Consider the following 27,127-nt stretch of genomic DNA (forward strand, 5'->3'; position numbering starts at 1 on the left):
GAGAAGTTTTCTAGTCCTATACTACATCTAGGAGATATTTAAGTAAAATCCTAGATTCTGTTGCATTTCAGGGCAACAGGCCTGAGAAATCTACCATTTTATGAAAGAGATGAGCCACCCTGGAAATCACTAGCGGACCAGTGGCCCGGGAAGGGCCCTTCCTCCCAGAAACGTCCACAGTGTCTCCCCGGCCCTCTGTGTGGGGAGGCGGGAAGATACTCAGGGTCAGCTGCTGCAGGTTTTTGCAGGCAGAATGTCTGCCCCTCTCCATGGAGATGTCTTTTATATCGATGCGTCAAAACGTTTTCTAAAATTTAGTGGACAAAGAAGGGCAGGAGATCAACGGGTAGAAAAGGGAAAGACAGGGGAAAATAGAAAAATTGGTATATTTCAGTGATGAACTAAAATTATGATCACTGCTACTTTAGAAAAAAGGTCATTTAACAAAACTATCATGTTGCTTAATTCTGAGTCTAAGTTTGTATTGAAATAAGAAATAAAATGTGCTTTAAACAAAATAACTCATCATAATCTTTTATTAAAATAAAAAATAATACGGTGGACTCAGACTGCTACATTGGTTATGATTCATCAGGACAGAGGTTTACATAGGTGTTAGATATGTACACACTTATGACATGATATCATGACATCAAAGGCACCAGTATAGTTTTAAGTATGGAATCGAGCTTACCAAATTCATCTTTAAAAATCCCAAAATGATACAATACATTTTAAGGCTATACAAATATCCAAAACATATTATGTGTTTTTAAGATGTACTGTTTTCATATATGAATTGCAATCACCTCTAATTGATAGTATGATACCAACATTCTGCATAACATAACACAACACAAGACGCTGTCATAGGCAACCAAGCACCAGTTTAGCCCATCATTTGATTTTCCCCCAAACGAATGGACTGCTAGCACATGCAAAGTGAACTGAGGAGTTGAAAGAACCACTGAAGTACTTTAAGCCCTCAAATGTCTTAGGCCTTAGGTTTTTTCCTTTTCTCCTTAGCAGATTGTTTAAGAAAAAATAGGAACTATTGCATAATTTAGGTAGATGTTTTCCATTTAGTGAAATCCTAGGGCTCACAGAAAACTATTCCCTGGCACTAAGGAAGATGTGGAGAAAGAGAAGATACATTTCATGGGGACTCTACTTTGGGGCTTTACATAAAATTTAGAGCATAGAAAAGATTCTATTGAAAATATTTAGAAAATATTTACCTGAGAATATCATTGCCTTTACTAGTTATTGGAAACATAATTCTCACCAGTAGGTAAGAAATGTACACTTACAAGGTAGAAGGACTTTGAATGGAATATTAAAATTTTATAATTTGCTGAATTATACACCAACATTTAAGGATGGAGAGATCTTTTATGTATGTACCAGTTATTTATTACATCTCCTTTTAATCTTATGTACTGCTCTAAATAAAAATAATTATTCCTGAAAATGAGACACCACAATCCTTTTTACTAATTGTAATTATAATTGTACTTATGACATAAACCAAGGAAAAATAAGTTTTAGCAGTACCTGTTTCAAAAGAGAAAAAGCAAAAACACTTTAATAAGTACCCTTAGAAATGGAAAATCATGTAAAAATAATAATATTTAGGAAAGTAGGTGCCAGGATACATTAACTCTCTCTTACCCTTTTCATAAAGGATATCACTGGAGTCAAGCGTTTTAGATGCTGTGTGACTGGGGCATAGTCAAGAATTCTAATATTATGCAACTCAAAATTTTGCCGAAAGCAAATGACTTTTGCTCTGGACAAGAAGCCACCCATAATTTGTTTCCATGACCAGCAGAGGGCGCTAGGGTCTGCAGTATGGTTAATAACAGGGTGAAATCATCAAACTTCAGGTGATTCTTGAGTTTGGACATTGCCAAGCTAAAAAAAAATGCTTTAAAGAAGAAAAGTGGTAACTGCTAAAGAAACACATTTGCATTCTGCAGCACTTAAATAATGTTGATTATTAAATAAAACAGATTTAACTGGCCTATTTTTGGTGAAGATTAATTTGACATAGGTTTTTTATTAACATTTCTGAATCAAAAATTGAATGAACAAAGAAACATCCCTAAAGCCATTAACATTAACAATTTACTTAGCACCATATGTTTAGCACCAGAATAGATAGTGACAGCTCATACTTAATAATTTCAATTGAAAAAAAACCCTCAAAATTGAAACAAGACTATGGTGATTGTAATGTGTTTTTAGCACCATTAACCAGTGAATTATTAAACATTCTAAGTTTTTAATTGACCTTTCATAAGTCAAAATTAGACCATGACATAATTTAAAAAATCATTTTGCATACGTTTAAATGTCTTCACTCACACATATGACAATATAAAATAATAATAAAGATAATATTAAATATTAATAGAAATGTAATTTTATCCTCCCTAAATACTTGAGCAGGTAAAGACTTCTATCTCTGTCAAGATTTGCCTCTTGTGCTGTGAAGAGCCCAGTGTATATTGTTACACTGGTGAAAAGCAAAGACCAAAGTCTCAGAGTTACTGTGCCTTTGTGGAAACATTAAACATATCAGTCTGGATTCTGCATTTATTTAATAGACAGGACATGAACCTAAAATATTCAAACTGGCATAGATGTATTAAGGTTACTTATACAGATGTTGTAAACTGACTTAACACAACTATGTGGAAATGGGGAAATAGATATTATTTCAATTCAAAGATTCTGAGAAAACTGTGTTAGTTGACTTGAGCTGCCATGTGGTCAACTCTGTCCTACAGCTGCATGAAACTTGGAAGTGAATGTTTTCACAAAGGTTTCAGATGGGAGATGTCAGCACCACCAAATGAAGTTGCTAGGGAAGCTCTGACGGGCCACAGAGATTTGATGTTTACACTACTGAGCAATATCCAAAGCAATAGCAACCACTATTTCTTCCATGCTTCCAAAGCACGCTGATTTGTCATAACCAAGAATATTAAGACTGTGCCTACACAACTTGGAGACAATTTTATAAAGAAATCCATCTATTTAAGAGCTAAAATGGTATTTTTCATTCTTTCTTTGATATAGAGGCCAAGAACCTACATTGGAACATAATATTCTGAGTTTTCCATTGAATAAAGAATGGTTAGAAAGAAAAATCAATACTGTAGAATATATATGCCAATTACCATTTCTTTTAAGTGAAACATTTCCAAGTAAAAACCTCAGTACTGACTCTTTAAGAGCTGCTCTTATGAAATAGCTTATACCCAGGCCCTTTCTGTCTCTGGGATTACAGTGCAAAATAGTTATCCTAGCACCACCATTGTATGCTATGAAAAATATGAAAGGCTGTGCTGATTCTAGTAAATTTTCATTTACTTGAACCTAGAAAATAAAATACTTCACATGGCTGTTTTATCTTACTAACTTTAAAAAGTAAAGACAGAATAACAAATATGCCCACTCTATTTCAGTTTAGTTGTTAAATTATAAATAAGCTTACTGTTCCTCTTGCATCTTAGAAAGAACTGTTATGCAACCATAACTTATAAGTGTGTAGATTCTAGTCTTAATCAGAATTGTTTGACAATGTTTTTGGATTTCTGTCACATTCAAAGCTTTATATTTAAGAGATATTTGTGATTTAAAAAAAGGATGAGGTGACATTCCGCTAAATTGTTGCAATTCTAAGCTTTTCAGCTAACACTAAAAGTCCATTCAAATAAACATATATTACATTGCAGCTACTATATAAAAAGTTAGGATAAATACAAAGCATTAGACAAAGTTTGTGCCCAAAAGGAGCTCTATTAAGGAAAATTTTAATTTTCATAAATTTGTATTAATATGCGAAATTTACCTTCATAGGAGCCTCTGAAATGTGTAGAACTAAGAAATCAAGCTATTCAAGTAAACTGGCAAGGGAGCTGGAATTTGGAAGTCAAATTGATTATTAATATTTATTGAAGTTTTCATAGAATACTACAACATTGTTAAAGATGAATATGTTTTCTAGATATATCAAGCAAATAGCCCAGTCATGGAGTTTCCCTCCAATTGCCTAGGTATTGTATGTGAAATTGGATTGGGGCCTAAATCATAGAATTACTTCATTTTACTACTCAAAATGTTTATTTTTAATAGCATCCACATGTGTGCCCACAAAGGCAGGGTGGTAGGGAAGCAAAACATTTGGTCAACATATTCAATTTATAAACATAATTGGGCCAGTTGTTAGTCATCAAATAGACCCAGTCTCCAGATGTTGGATTCTTTTCCCGTTGAATGGATCTAATTAGTTATCTGTCATCTTTTAATGTATCCACCCTAAGAAACTGCAAGTGTGTACAGAATTTAAACTACTAGCTTCCTTCTGTTACTTGCATTCCAGAACTTTGTTTACTTGCTCTGTGATCCTATAGAAGCACTACACTAAACAAAACACAAGCAATTAAAACGTGACATGTTAAGTTACCTTGACCAAAATGTTGCATTTTCCTCTCTGAAAAGAACTTCATGAAGGAGGAAATGTTGTATTTCCATATCACATAAGTGAAATTTTCATAATGGCAAATGATTTTCATAATCAAAGGTAATAAAGAACTGAACATTTTTCTTCTACAGAAGCATGGAAATAAAGTTTGGTAGTCAAGACTTAGAAAAATGTCCCAAAAGGTAACAAAATCCTGTCTCCATGAAGCATGAATGAAAGATCTTTAATATAATATTCAAGGGACCAAGATGATAAGTAGATTGAGTCTCAACACACACAGGCAGTGAGGGAGAGAGGAGTCCTTGAGGGCCCCACATCTCTGAGATCTCCACCACTTGTTAATGGGCCTGAGGATGGACCACACTGTCAGAATACGACCTTCTGACACCCTCCACCTGTCTTCTGGTGCAATCACCCTACTTCTGAGGTTTATCATCTGTCCCCCAAATCTTATTTTTCTTGGACTTCATCAGGTTTTTGAGCATCTTGCTTTCAGCTTTCCAAAGTCTTCACTATCTACTCTGCTCCAGAAACCTGTGGGCAGCTTCTCATTTCTCCCTTCTTCTTCTTGTTCCAAGAACCTGAACTAAATTTTCCTGGGACTTACTCCACCTACAGGTGTGGTCTGTTACTGTGTTTGCTTCCTCAAAACCACATAAAAATCAATTTGTTAAAAATTAAGTTAGTGAAAAATCACGAGGCTTCTTTATTCCCCGAATATCTTTGTGAGCTTCCTCAGGGCCAAAACTATGTCTATATTTGCATTATCAGATTATAATCAACAGAGTCCCTTGTATAAGGTAAGCGTTCAACATGTGACTATTGACTGAATACAATGAAACTAAATACAGGTATAAATTGACCATACACTTCAATGGACCCAAATGAGATAAAATGTCTCCAGAATGAAATTTATAATTACTCAATGAAATTATCAGTTGCAAATATTATTCAGTGTTGTTTTGCAAAGTATCATCTTGTGAGTAACACAGAAATGGCGTTGAACATGCCCCACCACCTCAAATGTACTTTAGAATAGTTTTCAATTTCCTTCAACTGTAGTACCATAGGATTTATATGTTACAAGATATAGTATGTGTTTGTGTGTATCCATATGTATATATGGACACATACATATGCATACATTATGATTGAACATGTATTATATTCCCTAGGAACATAATACTATAACTCCTTTTAATGCAAATTTTGGAATTGGATGTAAGAACTATGTTATCACTACATATACAATATTTTAATTTAGACTTAAGAGGTCAGAAAATAGAAATTGATATTTTGATTGTATCTAATGGTTAAACAACATACTAGACAAACACTATACAAATGAATACTAACCTGAAAACATGATTATCATAAAATATGTATAATATGTGCAAAATTAAATATACATATATGCCTATGATTCCCAGAAAGTATTATATTTTCTGGGGAGAAAAAAGTAGGCTTATTTAAACCAGTACAGGTAGTTTGATGTTACTCCTGGAAAACACAGATTGTCGGTACACGAGCCTCCATAACTCGGAGGGCAGGATGAACATGGCACTCCCACTTTGTATGGAGCCTCCCCAATCCAGTTGCCCCTGGAAAGGAAAAGAGATTGCATTAGTGCAACTCCTCTGTAAAAGATTAGATTGTCCTTACGTATAGACTCTCATGTGACAGGTGATCATCTTTTGAGAAGGTTTGTTTGGAAAAGCACTGAAAGTTACATCCATTTTTTTCATTTCTATAATCCACCCTGCATATCTTGCCTTTTAAGTGCTTTTCATCTGAGTGAATTAACATTAAGCATCTGAATCTACAGATACAAAGCGAGGCCTTGCAATATATGATAACATCATTAAGTCTTGGCATGCTGAGTTTAGTGCACCCTGCTCTGTCTCCTGTAGCAACTTTCTAGGGTACATGATTAGGTCATGATTACTTAGGCCTTTATCTCCCAAATTCATACTAATGATTTTCAAGGCTGATTAAAAAAACACCAGCATTTTCTGGAAGGCTTAGAAATGATAAAATGAGTGAGAATGCACCACACATACAAAAAAATACATTAAATTTTTTCACAGGATTTGTTTATAAAGTGGTAAGACATTTTAAATTCCAATCTTCATAAAATAAGCATTCTACTGAACCACATATGCACCCAGCCCACTGTATGGATATAGTAAAAGAAAAATAGAGGAGTAATTAAGAATAATTCCAGCCATTTGCCAATATATAAATCCATGGCTACTTACTTTTTTAGTTAATGGTGTTAGGGTTTGCTACTGTTGAATACACTTCATTGAATTACTTTGTACTATCAAGACTTCTCTTTCACTGTTTGATGGCCATGATCATAATAATAAATCAAAGTCAGCATTCATGACAGTTAAAGAATAGCTGTGATACCTTTCTGTAATGTGACTCTTTTAATTATGAAGGTAAAAGTAATGAACGTATGTTGAGTAGCCTGGAGACTGATAACTTGAATATTAAGAAATACTAGTATAGAAAGTGACGTAAAGAAAAGTGGATGAACAGGAGAAAATTGTGTTCATCAATGCTAAAAAGCCAGAATGGAAGATAAGACCCATGAAAGGGCAAAATGTGAAGCAGGTTGTCCTAGTCTTCTTTAAGCTGAAATAAGACCAATCAATGACTACAAGGAATCTGAAAATTTCTAGTAAAGCTAGTCACCTAAAAATCTAGACTTTTATTCACAAAATATCTCAGTGGGAAAATTTATCCACAAAGTGGAACATTTGCTAATTAACATTACAAAATAACATACAATTTTAAGCTATTTTTTATACCTAACTTCTTCTATACCTGGTCTTCCATATAATATTCTTGGAGAATAATTTTGATGATGTCACATGCTTGCCCAGAAACATTCAAGATCTATTTGTTTGTGAGTGTTCACCGCTTTCTCCTCCTCCTCTCGTTCTGCATTAATAATTGTAATGTCCTCTATATATTTACTCAAAGCCATAAAAGTACATAGAGCCTGTACTATTTAAATTTTATAGTTTTTCTATCTACACAGTTTTTTGAAATCACAGAATACATATTTTTGTAACAAAAGCTTAGAAATAAAATTTTATTGTAAGTAAAAATATTATGTGTTATATTATAAATTTTATATAAACCACATTTTTTTTGGTCTTTTTGAGACAGGGTCTTGCTATGCAGTTCAGGCTAGACTTGAGCTCAAGTTGTAGCTCAGGTTGGTCTTGAACTCGCAACAATCCTCCTGCCTCAGCCTCCCGAGCACTGGGATTATAGGCATGTGCCACAGTGCCCAGGTTTACCACAGATTTTACTAAATAGAGAATAATGGTATTCAACAGGAAGTCAGATTATTCACCTTTTTTTCACATTATTCACCTTTTATTCACATTATTCACCTTTTTCCCCCATTTTATCTGATTAAATTCTCTCTGTCCCTGTCTCCTTTTTTCTCTCCTCTAATTTTATTCTCATTAAAAAACTGACTAGAGATAACTTTATATGGCAATGAAAGAATTACATTTGCCTACCAGCTAACATGTGAAATTTTTTTATTATTTAGGTTTCAGGAAAAAAAGTTTTTATTAAAACTGAAATGTAGCATATTCGTGCTAAATCTTAATTTCTTGGATCTGTAAAGCAACAGTGTACCTCATCAATAACAGGAGAAAAACTGTCATCATGGACCAAAAGCAGAGTAGCTAAGTGAATGAGACAAAAATACCATTGCCCATTTGGTTATTTACTTACCTGGACTATGTATGTCAAGGAGAAAGGGTAAAGGCTTAATAGGAAAATATAAAATGTGGAAATAAAAATATCAAACAAATGCACAAATTTAATACTTTCTAAAAATAATACAGACACATTCTATTTTCCAAATCTCTCCATCCTCATAATTATGAAGCGGGAGCCATCGGAAAATCACTATTTTTCTAACTTTGCAAAAACACTGCCACTGGCACGCCGCCATATCAATGAGTAATGCACTTATTTGGGACACATTTTCTCACTCCCTCCTCAGGCTGGAATAGCTCGAGAAAATCTTTGTTTGGGACTTACTTTGGAAGACATGAAGACTATCATAAATCCTTTGCACATTTTGGAATTTATTCCAAGTGAGAACATACCAGTGCATAAATACTGGAACATTTGATCATATAAAGAATTATTGTTATCAAGAAGGCATGTTATCAGATATTGGCAAATGTTTTTTGATCCTTATACTATAAAAATCTTCATAAATATGTCTATATTTTGTGGGTTTTGATGTTTCTATCACACATTTTATGTAGACCATAGATGGTATTACTGAATATTTTTAATCTAAAACCTAAGAACAGAAATAAAGGATTCATCTCAAAGATCTTGCTTTCCTAGTGAAAAAAAATGAGCCAGTGTCCTAATACTGGTAAATGAAAATATGGTGGTATTGATAAATTCCTTATGAGATTGTTTGGGGGGCTTCTATATGGTTATTAAACTAGTGAAGTGCAGTGCAGTGTTCACAGTTTCCACAAGAGAGAAAAGAGGGTGAGGAGAATTTAGTGAGTCCAGATGTTTCAAACTGTTCTGCTTACAATTTTAGCCCAGAATCCTTGCCTTGGTGAAAAGAAACTCTTCACCTAATTGTTTTCCAGAAATACAGGAATGACGATAACTCTGAGGAGTAGAGGCCACAATGCTAAGTTTTAGTCTTTCATTAAGCATGTCTATCAGGGTGAGCATATTTAACATCACTCAAGACCCGGCAAATAGAACCCACACCGGTACTCACTTTGGGGCATAGTTGCATACCAAGTATACTGCTCGGTGCCATACTGATCCCCAAACATTCATGTTCTGGCAAGTGTGAAGTGCGCATCCTATGCGATTAGAAGTGGCCCAAACCATCTGTGAAAATACACAAATATTTCCTAATATCGCCAAGAAAATGATGATATACCAAAATAAGAACATTTGTAAAGTATGAATCATAAAATAACAAAGACATTGAAATAACCTGCGTATAATGTGTGCACATGGGACCGAAACACCTCATAGGACACCTGGGGTTGCAATCCTGAGGGTATGGAAAGGCGTAATCTTTCACTTCATCGTACCACGGCTTGACCAGCTGGAGAATAGAGCGGTACCTAAATGTTAAGAGGAAAAACAAAGACCTTGAAGTACAGCAGTGGTAGCTTTTGGTGGGCTCATGTTACACTGTAAATTAATTTTTTAAAGATCATTATGGAACTCTAGGAGTATATTCACCTCTCACAATTACCACCAACATGTAGTAGTATTTCCTAACTTCTCTAAGACTGGAGCAAATTATTCTATATTTGTCTAAGTGTATGTCAGATTATTTTGAAAAAAGAAAATATTCAGGAACCATCGAAGTCTCATCAATCCATATTAAAAATTTTTTCCATCAGAATTTTATAAACAACTCAGATTTAGACTATAAAAGTGGTCACAGTACTAGCACTGAGTGCATTTTCCCATAAATATAGACAACTGTAATTTAAATAATAGCACATCTAATCTTCCCCCTCTATATGGAAGAGCATGGGTCTTTGGAAGTTTGCGTAATGATATTCTACAGAAGTAGAAAAATTACCTGATCAGTGGAAACATACTTTACCATAGTTGCATTTACCTGCATATGTATGAATGTGTTTATATACATAAAAGTAAATATAAAAAATTCTACTGTACTTGTCTATTAATTAATATACAATTATATACAATATGGGAAATTGTGCACACACGTGTGGCCATGCATGTATGTACATACGCATACAATACAAATGGCTTTTTCCATGGTCGTGGAGCTTTTCCTGAGGACAGAGACAGTATATAGCACATGTTTGATTCTTCCTTAGGTTCTATGAAGTCAGTAACTAAGGGACTTTGTTCCAAGGGTGAAAGAGGAAACTATTCTCACTAGGACATTTTAGCTAGTTATATAACTCTTGAAGCCATCTAAGACATCCACTGGGCCCAAGATCACTCACTGCCTGACACACAGTGAGCCCTCAATCAAGTATTTTCTGGTACTACTTGAAATAGATGTCATTCTTTCTCGGAATCCTATAAATAGTCACATAGATAAACTGCCGTAGTGTGAAATTGTCTCCTACCTTCCAGTTCTTACGGATAGATTTTGGCCCAAAAATCTCAGCAAGTAAGAAGGTCCATGGTCCCAAATGCAAGTAGCTGCCCAAGCCTCTGCAGATTTTGCAAGATTTTCATCCCAAACCTGTAAAGATGAAAAACCTTCAGCTTTGATGGATTTTCTACAGCAAACAAAAGTAAGAAGACAGAAGTGGTGCTACTGTCTCCTGGAGATCTTTCAATTCCAGGTCCTGAGACTATTTTAACTAAAAGAAAGCAAATTCAGACCACATTGATATTCACAGTTCTATGAAACAATATGTTGAACAAACAAGAATTATTGTCTTTACAATGACATGTACAGCCAACATCTAGACATTAGTTTGTGTAAGGAATAGGTTAGCAAAAATACCATATCTGATTATAACTAGGGGACATATTACTAAGCACTGAAATTTGTGTCCGGCAAAGTCAACCGATTTTCCCAGAGGTCATCTTCACAGCAATAAGGAGTCATGTTACCAGTATATTTTAGAAACGAGTATGACCAAATTTATTCAAACTGATTTAACAAAGTTAACACGTCTAGCACTATATTGCAAATTTCAAAGGCCTGACTGTATCACAGTATAATACATTTCATAGAACCTTCATATTTTATGTCATTTCAATCTTTAGTAGTAGTAGTGATATTATGGTGATTTATATTTTTAGGTGAATGAAGTAGAAATAAAACATAAAATTAACTTCACAATAATACCTAGAGTATTAAAAAAAATACATTATGGTTTAATTAAATAAACTCAAAAAAATAACTTGTTATGAAGTTAAAAAAGGATGCTACTCACATACAGAAAACTTTAGTTAATTGAGAAAATTGTAAAAGAAAATTTGAGTGCTATTTTGATTAATACAATGACATTAATTACCACATAGATTGACATGCATATATCCGTAGCTGCACAGTGATACCAAACCAAAACTTTGTGGATCTATCAACAAAAAAACTATAAAGTGGTAGCCTACTTTTTAGTAAGTTACAAGGTACAAACATATAAAACAAGAGAATATATATATATGTATATTTGTATATACATATATATACAAATATACATATATATATATTCTCCACAAAAAATGTCTTAGAAAATTTCTCCTCAACATAGAAATAATTTAGTGATGGACTTATCTGTTGAAAACGATGACTTTCAAATTGAATTTTTAGTTCCAAGTCATGACATGATTTCTGAAATTATAATATTTATATGCTACTCAACCTGAAAAATGTGTGTTCCTATTAGGACTAGACAATGGTTAGTAACATATTTAGAAAGTAAGACCTTGTATGAAGAAGAAAGGGCTCATTCCAGAGTTACTAAAATTCACACGAAGCTTCACATGAGAAGCTGGTACTTTTCACCTCATTGGGCTGTGTGCTACAAGCAAGCGTTACGAAAGCTTACAAACCAGAGTTATCTTCCATAAGTTGATATAGAATTGCTAAGTCTACATAAAAATGATCACAAAGGTCAAATACTATCCTACTTTGCTAGGACTCAAATGAACTTTATAAAACATTCTTTTCATCTGTTAACAGATTTATGTATATTTGTTCATTGACAAAATTTTAATAAAATATAAATTTCCAAAATATGGATCATGTTTTTTATTTAAAAAAACATGACTAATTCATGAAGAGATTTGAGACGATTTCTATCTGAAACTTACCATTAACAAAATGTGCCTCCTGAAAGGTTACTTACTAATTGTAGTTGGCAAATTTTGTACCCATTATTTGCATATTAAAGTTTGCCCTCAGATCTAAAGATACTTCTCTTTCCCAGCATTACTGGCACTGACATGTTTGAGATGTCTCTATGGAAAAGCATCATAAGTAAAATGTTCACGAGTCTTGCTCAGGGAAGGAAGACAACTGCTTTCTTTCCCCACCTGTTTGCTGTCTGGGAACTGAAGGGAACAATTTCTGTCTTCTCCATGTCCTCAAAGGAAGATTCTGGAAAGCCCGCCAGACACAAGCCAGTGCCTACACGAAGAAGTGGTAGGCCCTCCACGGTGAAGATATAATTGACTTTCCCTCTAAAGCTTGCCGCAGAGGATGTCAGAGGCACTGTGGTCTTTTTTGCATGTTTCACTCACACACACCTTGTAAAGAGAGGAGCAGGTCTACTGCATATAAGGAGATCTGATATGCAGAAATTACATCTTATCCCCTGGTACAGTTGATAGTTTTATTTTTGTCTCTGCCTTTCTCTCTTGTTTATATCTCCCACAGGAAGATAAGTACATGATTTATGCTTGTAATGTTCAGTGATATTTAAATTCGTGGATAGGAAAGACCTTTGAGTTTTGAAAAGAACAGGCAATCATAATTTCAATAACTATAAAAATTTTTAACAAAAGATTTATAGTCTGGAGCAGTGGCCCTCTGTGATAGATTCTTTCTTATTCAGCTCTAAGATGGAATGAATATTGCCCAGGATAATAATGTGAAAGAATTATACAATTTATAGATTTTCAAGGAATTAAGTTGTGAATTGCCTATGTATTTAACTCCATTTGTAAATGTCTGTTTTCTTGAATGACAATATCTGTTGAGTACCTCTGAACATTTTTTCTGAGTATTTATTTCAAATAATCTTAATTTTATACCCTATAGATGTATCAACAGAGGAAAGAAAAGAGAAGTGTGCACTTATTTCTATGGAACACACAGTAAATACCAAAGTGCTACCATCTTTTCTTGGACAAACTATACATCTGGTAATAACTTAGCTTTTATTCAAAGAGCTTCAACATTTTTTAATAGCTCTTTCCTCTCTAAATAAACAAGATACTGTCATAGATAATTTTGTTATAAATGCTTCTAATCTTACCTTGTAAGGATGAGGCAAAACTTAAGAATATTATGCATCAATGTGGAAAAATATTTACAGGACCCATTAGAGCTTACTGTTATGATTAAAGTAGGTAATTCATCAAATAAAAATGGCCTACTGTGGTGTTAGAGTATGCCTAGGCTTGTAGATCTCCCAATTGTCCCACATGCTCTTCCTTTAGTCTTTGTTACAAAGACCCATTTAGTTGGTCATTTTGCAAATTGGTTAGATTAGCTTGACAGTCAAATATTCACTATGAGCTACTCTGCTTGTTAATAGTTAGAGGTAACTTGTATTGGACAGAGTACCTTGTCTATAAATCACAAGAAGTTTAAACCACTTCTACTGAGAAATGAAAAAGATCCAGAATACAATCTGATGTTGTTTAACTACCTAGAAGAGTTGCAACTCTAAGAGAAGAGAAATATGTAGAGAATTCAGTATTCTCCTTAAATTCAGAACTCGTTCAAGCTTGGGCTGAAGAAATACGCAGTTCAGTCAAGGATCATTGCCACATGTATGAGATAACCAGCTCTCACAGCTAGGCAAAGAATACAGTATGAATCCAACCCAGCTAAAAAGTGTCTTGTCAACTCTCATTAGATTTTGAAATTCACAACACAGTGAAAACCAGGACCATGAAAACAAAATGACATCTGACACCCCTTCTTATAATCCTAGCTTGTATATCTAGCTTGTATAATCCTATCTTGTATATCTGATGAACACATCAGAAATGTGTTCAAAATGAAAAGCGTCACTAAACATTACTTGGGACTGTAACTCTAAATTTACTTGAGTGGTATTTTATTGAGTGGCATTTCCTATTTATAAGCTCATTTTTTTCCTTAAGTAGGTAACATCTTTTAATTTCAAAGAGAAAAAATAAGTACAGAAAGTTACTAAGGATAAAGTTTAAATTTCTTAAAAAAAGAAGAAATTTGTCCTTACTTGCTATTAATATGATTAAGAAACATGATTTATTGTAGTAAGTAGGTAGTCTTATATCTTGCAATATAAAGTATACAAGTATATAATTACTTCAATTTGTGCATTTTAGGTTAAAATTATCAGAAAGATTTTACATTCTTGAAACACTGCTGCAAGATTTAGGAAAAATTAGAAGTACCTGTATTTCTTGGCTAATATGACTTATCTAAATATATGGAAAGAATAATCATCAAGGAATCTATTGAAATATTAAAAAGTAAGTCAAAAATACTAAAGTTATAGTTTAAATTTTTAATTTGTAAATATAGACAGTAAATATCACTGTCAAAATTTGCAATGTTTATGAAACACAAAACTATTCACAAATTGAAGCTAAAATTTAAGGAAGAAACAAGAATGTTAATTTGGAAATTAAAGTGAACTATGTAACATCTATCTGCACTTGGGAACCATCTTCTAAGATATGAAATGTTAAAGGCAAATATAGTCATCTTTGCATTTCTGAGTATGCCATGTGATAGGAATGACATTGGAGACAGTATCGTGTGTTCCAGAGACATTCGTTTTCTTAGACATTTATGTGGTCACTTTTCACATACTCCAATAAAATTAAATACATTTTATACAATTTTTTGGTTTTGTTTTTAACAGCGTACATAGCGCTATTTGATATTTTTGTTAGATTATGAAAAGAGTGCCGACCTGAAGAGGTTAGAACCAGTCACTAACACACTAAATGATGACAACATTGTTTCCCCCAGGGTAGCCACAAGCTTGAAGACACGTGTTGGACATTACTGCAATACTGTCTTAAAGCTGGTTGGCTTATCCTCTTAGAATGAAAAATCTGTGAAATTTGCAGATGAAGGAAACCGAGATGAATATGCAAGAATCTTGTTAAACAGACAGGTGGGCAGCAGCGAGCCTGGTTTAGATTGAGGGAGAGGAAGTGTCATCCAGAGAAGGAAAGCTTCCCTAGAGCTTTCCTCTAGGGAAGCTCTACTTTGTAACGGGGGGAAAGGAGAAGGTTAGAAGAACTTGATTAAAACAGCATTCTTTCCAGCCTCAACCGTAACTACAAAAATGAGGTTCCATTACATAAAAAAATCAAGGTGGGATACCAAGGGTTTAGTACATGTTTAAAAGAAGATAACAGAGTTCTCCTTATGATAATACTAAGTCCGTGTAGGTTTTCTCAAAAATCTTTAAATAGATACACTGTTTTTAGGGACTTCAAACTGAATCACTGCCAGCATTTGTACCTGTGTTGTAAAGATGATTACCATTATCAGCATGCTTACTTAGAAGGGTTTCCTTCCCAATTAGTGTCCATAGGTGGGAGCAAGAAAGTGACTCCCCTTACAGACATACCAAGCAGCGATTGCTGCTTTGTCCTCCACAATGAAAATGTACTGAGGGGCTGGGGATTTAGCTCAGCGGCAAAAGCGCCTGCCTGGCAAGCGCAAGGTCGTGAGTTCGGTTCCCGGTACTGGAGAAAAACCAAAAAAAAAAGAAAATGTACTGAGTGAAAATTTCCATATTAACCAAAATGCCCTTTGCTGATTCACACTTTCAGGCACTGTATAACTGACTGATCACTGAGAGGCACTGGATACTGCGAACAGAAGGACTGGCATGGACGTACGGTTCAGGGGGGAGACAGAGTAAAACCACTCAAGCAAGTGAGTGACTGGGAACTGCAACACATTGCATAAATGTATTGCCTAAAGAAGCTCCCAAACAGTGATAATACACCACTTAAAACTTTGCTTCTCTTCAAATTTTCTTAGAAAACAAAACATATTCCCCAGTAAGGGTCATTTCAAGTTGCAGACATCTGTAGCTCAACTATGGTGCCAACACGTTTTCTAAAAGCAAGTGCAAAATGGACACTGAGATAAAATTAAGAGATAATATGGAATTTACCCCGGGAATGACTCTTCATTTGGTTTAACCTATTCATTGTTCTAGTAGACTTGACAAATCAGTGGCTATTTGAGTCAGACACCATGATTTTCAGTTAAGTTTTAGGTCTTGAGCCATATCTATGGCAGTTCTGAAAACACATTTGAGAATTCTCCTCAGATATTCGGGAAATATCTCCAGAATATTCTGGGGTGTTTTTGTCTTTTTGAGACAGGGTCTCGGTATGCAGCTCAGGCTGGCCTTGAGCTCACTTTGTAGCCCAGGCTGGTCTCAAACTTGCAATGATCCTCCTGCCTCAGCCTCCCGAGTGCTGGGATTACAGGCGTGAGCCAACATGCCTGGTTCTCCAGAACATTCTGATGGATTTTGAGTAGGCAATGCTTAGCCCAGTCATGGACCTACTGGATCAAAACTTCAGGGGTACACTTTCAGAGACCTTGAAAGTGTACTCATAAAGTGGTTCTTTACTCATGAGAATGTTCAGTGGCTTTGTTAACTGAGATATCAGATGTAACTTGTCAGCGAAGTAGGAGCATAACTTTCTCAAAACCAAAATCTTAAAGATAAATCTTGAAAATAGAGCAATCTTTTTTTAACAACTCTGGATTCAAAACACTCATTTGACCTATAATCAACTTAGCTTCTGAGCATATGAACCAGCAGGAGAATGTGGCCATCAAATCTGCTAACCCAATACCTACTTTGCATTGGTCAGGCCCAGGTCAGGCTCACTGTCAGAATCACCTACACATGTTGGACTCAGCCGGGGCACCCTAGGGAAGGATAGCCTTAGGGCAGAGGCACAGGGCTTCCGGTTCCCTAGAGGGTCTAAGAGGCGTTGCCCATGCGGATGTACAAGAAGAATGTGAGGGTGGTACCTCAACTTCCCATTTCCTTACTGATACAACTTCTTGTCTTCTCCAGTATTCTCAGAAATCAAATATCTTTGTTTAATCTTCCCCAACAGGCTGTGTCAGCAGCACTCTGGAAGGGAGAAATGGTGTGTCTAGCTACTTGACACCAAAATCCTAGTGGTCGAGAAAGAGCTTGGTGACTAGGAGTCAGGGGTCAATAGGAGAGATTTCTTCTAATCGCCATTCAAATACTTGTCGTGCTGTGACAGTGCAAAGTTTTCCAAAGGTAGAGGGAGTAGAGGGACAGAGACTTGACTCCACATGAGAAAATTCTTTCTACTATTCAATGATATCCTCAGACTAAATGCATGTAGGGAAATTCTTATCCAATGGCTCAAGGACAGGAAAAATAAACACAGAAAACACAATCTACTGAGCTGTTACTTAAAGAATTGTTGTCACATAGAACCATGTCCTCACTGTTTAGATTAACTTGCTGTATGATTCTGAATAAGCTACACTCTTCAAGCTTCAGGTTATCTATCTTTAAATGAAAAAAACCATTCCCATCTTTCAGACTGTGGTGAGATGTAGGGGAAAGTGAAGAGTGTTTAGCAGAGCAAGGATCTACTGAGGGGCAGGAGTTTTGACTAAGGCAGTTTTGAGAGGGGTCATGGTATCAGCTAGTGGGACACCTGCAATGGAAAGTAGAATTCAGTACATTCTTTATCCCCTCACTCAGCATTAACCTCTGCTAAGCAAGCGATCAGGTGAAGTGACAGCAGAAACCTAGGAGTAACTAAAAAATTTTTTTGAAACATCCAGAATTGTGTAGAAATAACAGGGAGCTTGCTTACAGGGAAAATAACATTAAACTGTGGAAGATACCTTTAAGAACACTTTAAAAGTTTTAAAACACTCATTACTTCATTAAATCACTATTTAGTATATGTTTTGAACTTTTAAGTTTTAAGACCATTTGATGTCTTTAAATTGTTGATGGGTTTTAACAAGGGGTGCTTTCTTCCAGAGAAATAAAATACTCACCAGCCATAATTTAATACTGCAGTTATAAATCAGGAAGGCATTTTCATGTGTGGTTAATTTTTTCAAACTAACTCAGGGTTAAAATGTTCTAAAATGGACTTCTTGACAAACTATCTTGTAATACACACACAAACCCCATATCTTACTCTGCCCACTTAGAAATTCAAATGCCTTTCCTCCTACCTACAGCTTGCTAAACACACAATCTCCCTAGAACACAAAAAGACAAATTGGGTAGAATGTCCATATTTAACTAACTTATGAAATATGAATATGATACACTTTTTAATAAGAAAAGTTGTGTCCTTAAAAAGTATCTTTGGACTAGTATGGTTTCAAGTATATGGTGAGAAATTGTAAAAGATTTCATAAAAAGTTGAGTTTAAAAACACAACTTGTTGGGCACTCCTCTATATTCGTATTAAAAGGTACTCATACCTGACCTTTAACCTTATAGATAATAGCCTGGAAGCATTCAGTCCCAGACTTTCTTTCAAACCTCAGTTCAGGATGTGTTTTATGTCAAATATTTTCTTGACTGGCTTCAGCCATTAGTTTTTATCTTCCATGCCTTCTTTCCATGCCATTTTGCAAAGATTCTCATAGACCACCAAATGTCCCAAGTTCATCACTGGTGCATGTTTACCGGCTGCTTATAGAATGGTTTTCAGATATTTTAAATCACAACACCAGACTAGCTGGACTAGTCAGCTCCAAAGTCCTCTGACGAGTCTCCAGGTGCACCTCACTCTAAGCATCTTGGGAGGACTAGGCAGGCCCAGTGATTCCCAGGCCCCTGAAACAGATTTGGGGTAGAGGTGGTTTACATCTTGGCTGTTGTTCAAAAAAAGTTTAAAAAAATGTGTCATTTTCTTGCCAAAAATAGATTCCCATCTAATTTTCCCATTCCCACCTAACTTTCATCCACCCATGCTGTCCCTGTGACACTACCCTACCTCCACCATTCAGAGTGGCCCATTTTCATTAACACGGCATGCTCTCATCCAAAATTCTCAGCAGTAGGAGAATATTCCTCCCCAGCGCACTAGCTACATGCTTTAACCTCCACAGATGTGTGCCCTGGGGGATATGCCATTACCCCTTACTGGCTTCCTCAGCTCTGTTCTTTATTCTGTGTTCCCTAACTCAGAAGAACCCCGTTGTCCTAGTCAGAGACGGACTCATCCTCCTTGTCTGCTCACGACTTAAATCCTCATTCTATTTCATCATGTGGATTGCTGCCCCCTATTAACTTGAGTCCCAAGTATTTCACAGCTCTGATTCACTTTGCTGCATCCTTATTGCCTCAAACTGAGTTCAGGTTTCAATGATCTCTCACCCGGACTCTCATGGCAGCCTCTTGACTACGTGTCCTGTCTTCACATAGCCCTCTCTCCTATGGCCAAAGTGACCTTTGTGAGATGCAAAGGTGGGTCTCTAACTCCCCACCTAGAACCTCCAACAACTTCCCTTACCTTAGAATAAAATTCAAACAAGTTTTTTGGTGTCCAGCCCAACTTCATCACACTTCACTCTTTCATTTTCAAACACTATCTAAGCCACACTAAATCTTTATCTATGCCTTCAATGTACCGTGTACCTTCTTAGAGCACCTTTCCACATGGACTACTATAACATCTACTACAGAGACTTTCTACATAGACTGCTTTCTGTATGGACTACTTCTATAAAGACTACACAGTTATATAGACTACATAGTTCCACTGCCCTTCACTCCCTCCTGTACATGTTTATATTTTAATACTTAATATTTAAAATCATTCCTTCTGGAAGTCTTTCCTGCTGTCCTATCTAGACTAGAGCTCTGCATGTGATCTCAAAGTGTGCCATATTTGCTCTGGTTTAATCCTTAGCACACTGCCCTGCAGACTTATTTGTCTGTCCACAGTACTTCCTGTCAGTGTATCCATTCCCTGTTGATCCTTTCTCACAGTGCCAGGTGCACAAATAAACACTGTGGAATGAATGACTGAATATTCAATCAGGGCTGGGGCTATAGCTCAGCGGCACAGCACCTGCCTGGCAAGTGCAAGGTCCTGAGTTCTGTTCCTAGTACAAAAAAAAAAAAAAAGAAAAGAAAAAAAAAGAATATTGAATCACTCTTGCCCACCGTAGCACCATAGTCCACAAATATTTGCTAGGAGTTTGCTGTAGGACAAATATAATGCTAGGTTCTATAAATACTCCGAAGAAGCACAATAGAACCACTTTTCTACATTAGCGTATGTGACCAATTATCATTTGTCACCAAAATAAGCAATACGGAATAGTAGCACACATAGTCACTATGTGGCGCATGTGTAAGTCATAGCTTTTCAGTCTGTCACCTGACGGTGAGCTGCTGAATCACATGACATTAAAGTTTGTACTTCTGCACTTCTTACAGTGTGTACTGACAATGGTGGCAAAGGATTTTTGCCTTCAGCTGGCTCCCTACATGGACAGCCAAGCACAGAGAAAGAACCTCAAGGCTACTACTTTCTTTGTTTGTATACAAGTAGTATTCAATATGCACCTTGGATGAAAATTCCTGCAAAATCGCCGTCTCGGTTGGAAGCCAAGACACGTAAAGTGTTCTACATCCAGGGGAACAGGAATGCAGAGTTCCGAGTGTGCTGGAGCAATGCCGTCCTGTCAGCAATCGTTCTCATTTCACTGCTTCCTGGCAGCTGTCCTCAGGAGGCTTGCAAGTGGCCCTTAAAGCACTCACTCAAGAGACTTGGGTTGGACTCATCAAATTTCCTATGTTTATAACACGAAAGCTGAGCTACCCTTCCCAAATGAGAGGAACTATGCCATATGGGACAAAATATGACTTCATTAAAGGAAAAAGAAAGACAAGGATAGACATTATGAGCAGGTAATCAACTCCTGAAGAAAGCAAACAAAGTAGTGTAGTTTTTCCACCTTTGCTCCCACATAAAGCCCAAATAAGCAAAGTCAGCGTTTTTCTTTATTCCTAAATTACCATACGCAGTTAGCTTATTGGCTCTCTCTGAGGATGAATTAATCTGTTGTCCATTCCTTCATTCAAATCACGCTTTTACTTTACTACCGCTGCAATTTAGTAACTAATATTTTTTTCTTTTCCAAAAAAGTATAGGAAACCTTATTCTTGAGCCGTACAAATAATACTTTATGTGCTAAAAAAAGGTCTCCATATTACCAATACAATGCCTTCTTAAAATCACACTATATATATTTTTATTTTTCAGTTAATTTCCATCAGTACTTTCACATCGAGCCTCACCTTCTTCTCCACCATTTTCACCACCCTCTGAAGACGCCATCTTGGAAACTGAAGCTTGTCCCTACTTCTCACTCTGAGTGGGCAGAGCGGTGTTGTTCCTAAATATCGCTTACGCAGCATCGCCTACTCAGCAGTTACCACCTGGTCACATTCACTGACCCACCTGAGCTCCTTCAGCTGCCGGTGTCATCTTTCTAAACTATACCTCTGAAGCACTTGCCTAGTGCCTAAAAGGCTCTGGATTCAATATCCAGTACTGAAAAGAAAATGAGGGAAGGATTAAACTTCTCAGTCTCCCTAACTGCTTTTGTCTCAAGCAGTACAAAGCTTTTCTCAAACTCTTCAAAAAACAACTAAGGCTAAAGTGTTAAGGTTTTTCTCTGCTGGTGACTTTGCTCATGCATTCACTCTGCCTCCTGTAACAGCCACCCACCCCTTCCTGAGCATCTCTCAAATGTTCCTCCTCCAAGGAGCCTTTCATGCTGTGCCAGCTGGAGATTATCGCTTTCTTCTTTGATTCATCCACAGCATTTATCTGTCCCTCTTTTATTACGTAAATCTTATGCACCAGTGTATTATGCTGAATTATACGCTTAGTGGTTTTTCCCTTTATTTGTTTTGTTTTTACAGCGTTGTTTATACTCTAAGGACAAAGCCTTCAATCTCTGGATTGCCTCTCTCATGCAGGGACCTCAACATTTTAAGAATTAATTTACTCAGTTGACTTGAATTCAGAGGAATAGCCAACAAATTTTACTCTATGTGTGAGTCTTACAATTCCATTCTTTTGGTGATAATTCTCATTCTAAGAAACTAGTGTGGTTTGCGGTTTAGAGTCATAGTTTAAGCTGCCCTTAGAAGAATGAAAAACAGCTGGTGTCCAAGGAGTTCTGGAAATTAGTCAATAAACTAATTGTAGAACAGAAGCCAAGAATAAAGCAGTTGTACTTGCACGGTTAAAGCCCTAGCTATATTACTACTTATGTGAAAAGACACTGCTGTACAAAGTGAAATATTTCGAACAATGTGCTTTTTCATTACAATCATGGACCATATATACAAAGAAAATATTATTGCCAACATGCTGGTATTCAGATTGCCTTTGTTTTATTCGGTCAATTGTACATAGCAAAGTATTTAAGGAAGATCAAGTTAATTTGAAGAGATATTTTAGAATTCATGAAATTTGCTTTTATTTCAGGTGTGTGGGATAAGCTATCATAATGAAGAAGCTATTAGACTGCTTAGAATAGTATCAAAATTCCTGCAGTTTATAAACATATAACAGTAAGAATTTCAACTCAATGCAACAAATAAAGGCTGTTCATTATGTATACTTAAGTAATTGCCCAAGAAAAGAGAGACACAAAGTCAAAAACTTAGCACCCTGGAAGCTTAAAGCTGAGAAGTTAGCAAGAAAAGCACAAATAATTGTAACTATGTTGGATTGTAATGACAGCAATGATAGCCAGGATTTTCAAAGGAGAAATCACAGGTGGGCATAAGAAATACCATTAAAAGTTCCAAGATTCTGATATCAAAGGCTTGAAAGATAAGAAGATAAATGCGTATATAAGATGCTCGAGGGAGAGAACGTGGAACAGGAAGGCTCAGAGAGCTGCAGACGAGAGGTTACAAATCAGGCGAGGGTGATTAGAAAAAGCCCTGCACCAAAGGCAGTCTTCTGCGAAGCTCTCTCCGAGGATAACATGGACCCAGGGCTGCTGACTCAGCACAGATGTTTGTGAGGTGGTCACAGCAGGGCTTGCTACGAGATCCTTGGTACAGATTAGGAACTGAGCTAGCTTGCCAGCTTCTTTCGATCCAAATCCGTGCTGAGCAAGTTAAAATAAAGCAAACTGTATCCAACAGAGATCTGTAGTTTTCACCTAGCTTAGAGAATTAAACCACGTACTGTGCTACTGTGACCTAAAATCTACCTGTTACGCTTCCCACCGAGTTTCCTTATGAGAGGTCTGGATGAAGCACATCCATTGGTCAGATTGTTCAGAGCTGAGTCCTTCCAGCTAAGGATTTCACTAAAGGGAGCATGTTTTCCTAGAGCTAATCAACTTTCTTCCACTTCTGATCCCCTTCTGTTTACTCCACCCTCTCCTAGCGGCGGGGCCCCCTCCTTCACCATCCCCACACCAGTCTCTACATCCTCATTATACCCCCAATGACTGGAATAAAGATAATATGCAGTAAATGCTTAATAAATGTTCGCTTTATAAATATATGTGTGAGTGATCTATATGTCAAGTATTTACATAAATATTTCAGATATCTGTATATTGACTGATAGAACTTACTGTTCTGGCTACTATTTCTCATTACTTTCACAGAATTAAGGAAAATTTATAAATACCTACCGTGTAATTAGCACTTCTCTGGTTCTTGAAAAATAAGAGAGTTTTGAGAGTTGAGAAGAAAATAATGAGAGAATAACAGGTAGAAAATGAGGACTCCATGATTTTGTTTGGCATTTTAAGGGAGGAAACAAAGATAGCCTGACACTGTGAGCGGGCTCCCTGAGTGTGGCATGCTCCCAGTCTGAATACAGCTTTGGAATTATGAACACCTAAATTCTCATCCCAGGAACACCACGCATTATCCATATCGCCTCGTCTTAGTTGTTAACTTTTCAGGGTCAAGTGACTCCATTTGTAAAATAAAGATCACAGTCTTCTCCTCTCCTGGAGAGCATGAGCTACCAAACAAGATCACCCGTGGAAACTATGCAAAGGCCCTGGCACACAGGAGAAATGAAATAAATGCACATGGAAAGGACTGATTCTTGCAAAGTGGAAGAAAATAGAACTACAAAAAATGTGGCATGCCCACCTATCTCTACAGTATTTTAGCCATCTGTGCTTTTGCTCATGGTAAGACCTCTGTCCTCAATATCTTTAAAATAGTAAATTGCATTTGTGATTGGTTGATGTTTATGAATACTACTATTCCTATTTTAGGGAAAGGGATAGGAAAACTGAGCCTTGCACGTGTTAGGTAACATGTGCAAGCCCATAAATTAAGCAGAGGGTAACCTAGATGAGTTTGCTTCCAAAGCCAGTTTAGTGCTCTTGGTCCTTACCTGTCAGCACAGCCACACCATCTCTGTCAGAAAGTTATCCCTAAACAGTCAGGGTATTACCCCTTTCTGAGCCCACACAGAGCCTAATGTGTATTTCTTTCATAACCCATACAATTTTAATAAACTCATTTGCTCCTCTTCTCTTTACTTATCTACTAGAAAAACTTCTATAAAGATAACTTTCCTATTTTGGGATCTTGAATGGGTGTTCACTGTACATCTTTCACAAAAAGTTCAAAGAAACCCATAAAAGCTCATGTTTATTAAACATCTCTCTGTCAGAGACTCTGATGGATTACTCCTCTATTTGTATATTCCTTACAAAACTATGTGGTAGACACTACCTTTATCCTCCTCTTAGAAATGAGGTACAGAGTTCACACAGCTTGTAATCCAGAAGTAGGATCTGAATGCAAGCATTTAAATTCCAGAGCCTATAAATGTAATCGTGAGAGCATACTGCTTATCACTCAGCAGGACTGATTACGTTTCCTCTTCCTTTAAAACATTCCAGAAAAATGCATTTTCACAGTCTAAATTGGACTTCTATGACCTATGACATAATATGACAGGTCTTTGTTTTTCCTGTGATATGGGTACCTATAATTAGACTTTAAAAATGTATTTACAGAAAATAGATGAATCTAGAATCTGATAGGAATCTCAAATTTTAGCTAGTGGTGCCCATGCCCCAAGCCAGTGTGGAAAAACCCTTTGGGGGTCTCCACTGCCTCAGCACAGGCTTCACTGTGTACTTTTGAAGCTGCAGTACTTTCACACATAACCTTGCACAAATTCCAAACTAAAAACAAACTCTAACAAGACTCGTTTTAATACCAACTTAATTTTTTTACTGAAAAAAGTGGTCTAAACACAGAGAGTCTATTTTTAAGACAGGGCAAAGAATGCGTTCATGGCAAGTTGGAACAGTGCACAATTGCACTGGCTTTGCTGTTATCTCAATGACAAAGCATTAAATCACAAGGAAGAAAAGTCAGCATGTTCTCTTAGAATGCAAATAGATTAGTGCTAATACGAGCTTTGTCCAAGAAAGGGAAGAGACACCTACCCACGCATAAATCGGGCACACGAAACCTATAATTTCAAGAAATATTTTCAAGAAATGTTTGAGTTGATAAATGTGACTACTGGATACAGAAAGCCCAGAAAAGATTCCATATGATTTTTTTTTTAAGGAGTCCTTCCAAATGTGATCAGTCAACTCTTGATCTCTGCTCCTTGAGATGTGTTTCATCAATAGTTAGGAGATTCACAGAAGAGGAATTTATGGAGATACACAAACACACACACACACACACACACACACACACAGAGTCTATGATGGGATAGCATTTAACATTATTAGGCACCTAAAATTTTACTATGCTAAAATGTAAAAAGTCCATATCATTCAACATATAGACACTTCTGGTCTTTTAGGTCCTTCCAATACACAAATAAAAGCTTTCTCACTCAGAACTCAAAAAAAAAAGTATTCCTCTTACCATATATTCCATATTTGCTGCCGGTGGGAATACTTTGCCCCGAACTTGATTATGATAATCAAGAATGGCGATCATATCATTCTGCGAAATGTAGCGCTTCCGCCTGGCTTTGGGAATATCCGTTGAATCTAGTGGTGCGTTTAGAGTTGCTTCAATATCAGCGAAATTATTGGTTGGCGGAGATGAGTCAGTGGAATTGAGTAAGACGACAGTACTTGCTTCACAGAGAAGGGAGAACAGGAGCGCACTGCTGACGGCAGAGATTGCTATCATTTTGAGGAGTGAAGAGGCCACCGAGCTTACTTTGCTTCAAAGCAGAAAGGTAGAGTTAGGGTCTTTGAAAACAGACGGGGCCACGGGGTCTGAATCTACAGATTCGTTAGGGAGAATTACTTGATTTGACTTTCTGCAAAAAAATCCAAACAAATGTTTTACAATTTAGAGTAGAATCTCTATTCATTTTGCTGATTTATGTGGCAGATCCCTAAGAGGAACTTCCTAAAGCTAGAGAAAACTAAACAGCATGACCACTAGCCCTAACATAAATGTGAACAGTTGCCCCAAATACCTAAACTAGCAAGTGCATTGCTGTCAGTTTATTTTCAGTGGGAAATCTTTAAGAATTGAAGTTCACCTTGAGAATGAAGAAGAAAAAAATCCCCTGCAGGTTACAACAGAGAATCTTCTGATAATGTCTCCCAGGCATATATATATGTACACAACTTGATAGAACACATACAAAAAAAGTATAGTAATCCAATCTCACTTCTTAAAAAATGTCAGCTACTTTAAATCAATACATGCAATATAAGCTGGTTGAGCCAAATAGCTTACCTCTGCACAATGCCAAAATGAATACACTGTTCTTCCAAAAATGTACAGTTCTGTGCTAAGTTGTAGCATGAACTCTCGTAAGAGGAGTGTGTGTTAGTACAAGCTCCAGAGGGCAAAAGCCTGCAAGGTTTGAGTGCTGCTG

The 27,127-nt window shown here is 36.4% G+C and overlaps 1 protein-coding gene across 1 annotated transcript; it reads right to left on the reverse strand.

The window, feature by feature from the left end:
* Window positions 1–518: 518 nt before the first annotated feature.
* On the reverse strand, window positions 519–27,127 carry Pi15 (peptidase inhibitor 15). The gene is made up of 6 exons (XM_005392074.2): window positions 26,986–27,127; window positions 26,152–26,458; window positions 10,633–10,751; window positions 9,507–9,639; window positions 9,282–9,397; window positions 519–6,093 (listed from the first exon to the last, which is right to left on the reverse strand). The coding sequence occupies exons 2-6, from the start codon at window positions 26,422–26,424 to the stop codon at window positions 5,958–5,960; spliced, it is 777 nt and encodes a 258-aa protein (XP_005392131.1). The 5' UTR covers window positions 26,425–26,458; window positions 26,986–27,127; the 3' UTR covers window positions 519–5,957.

This window comes from Chinchilla lanigera, unplaced genomic scaffold, assembly GCF_000276665.1.
Source record: "Chinchilla lanigera isolate Chin_1 unplaced genomic scaffold, ChiLan1.0 scaffold00043, whole genome shotgun sequence".
In the NCBI taxonomy this organism is placed as follows: domain Eukaryota; kingdom Metazoa; phylum Chordata; class Mammalia; order Rodentia; family Chinchillidae; genus Chinchilla; species Chinchilla lanigera.

Excerpts from the sequence above, each read along its gene's own strand:
- Pi15 (XM_005392074.2), bottom strand. The coding sequence starts at position 26,424 with ATGATAGCAATCTCTGCCGTCAGCAGTGCGCTCCTGTTCTCCCTTCTC. Across the intron at positions 10,752-26,151 it reads CAGCAAATATGGAATATATG|GTTTGGGATGAAAATCTTGC; the intron begins GTAAGAGGAATA and ends TCATCTTTACAG. Across the intron at positions 9,398-9,506 it reads TGTGCACACATTATACGCAG|ATGGTTTGGGCCACTTCTAA; the intron begins GTTATTTCAATG and ends GTATTTTCACAG.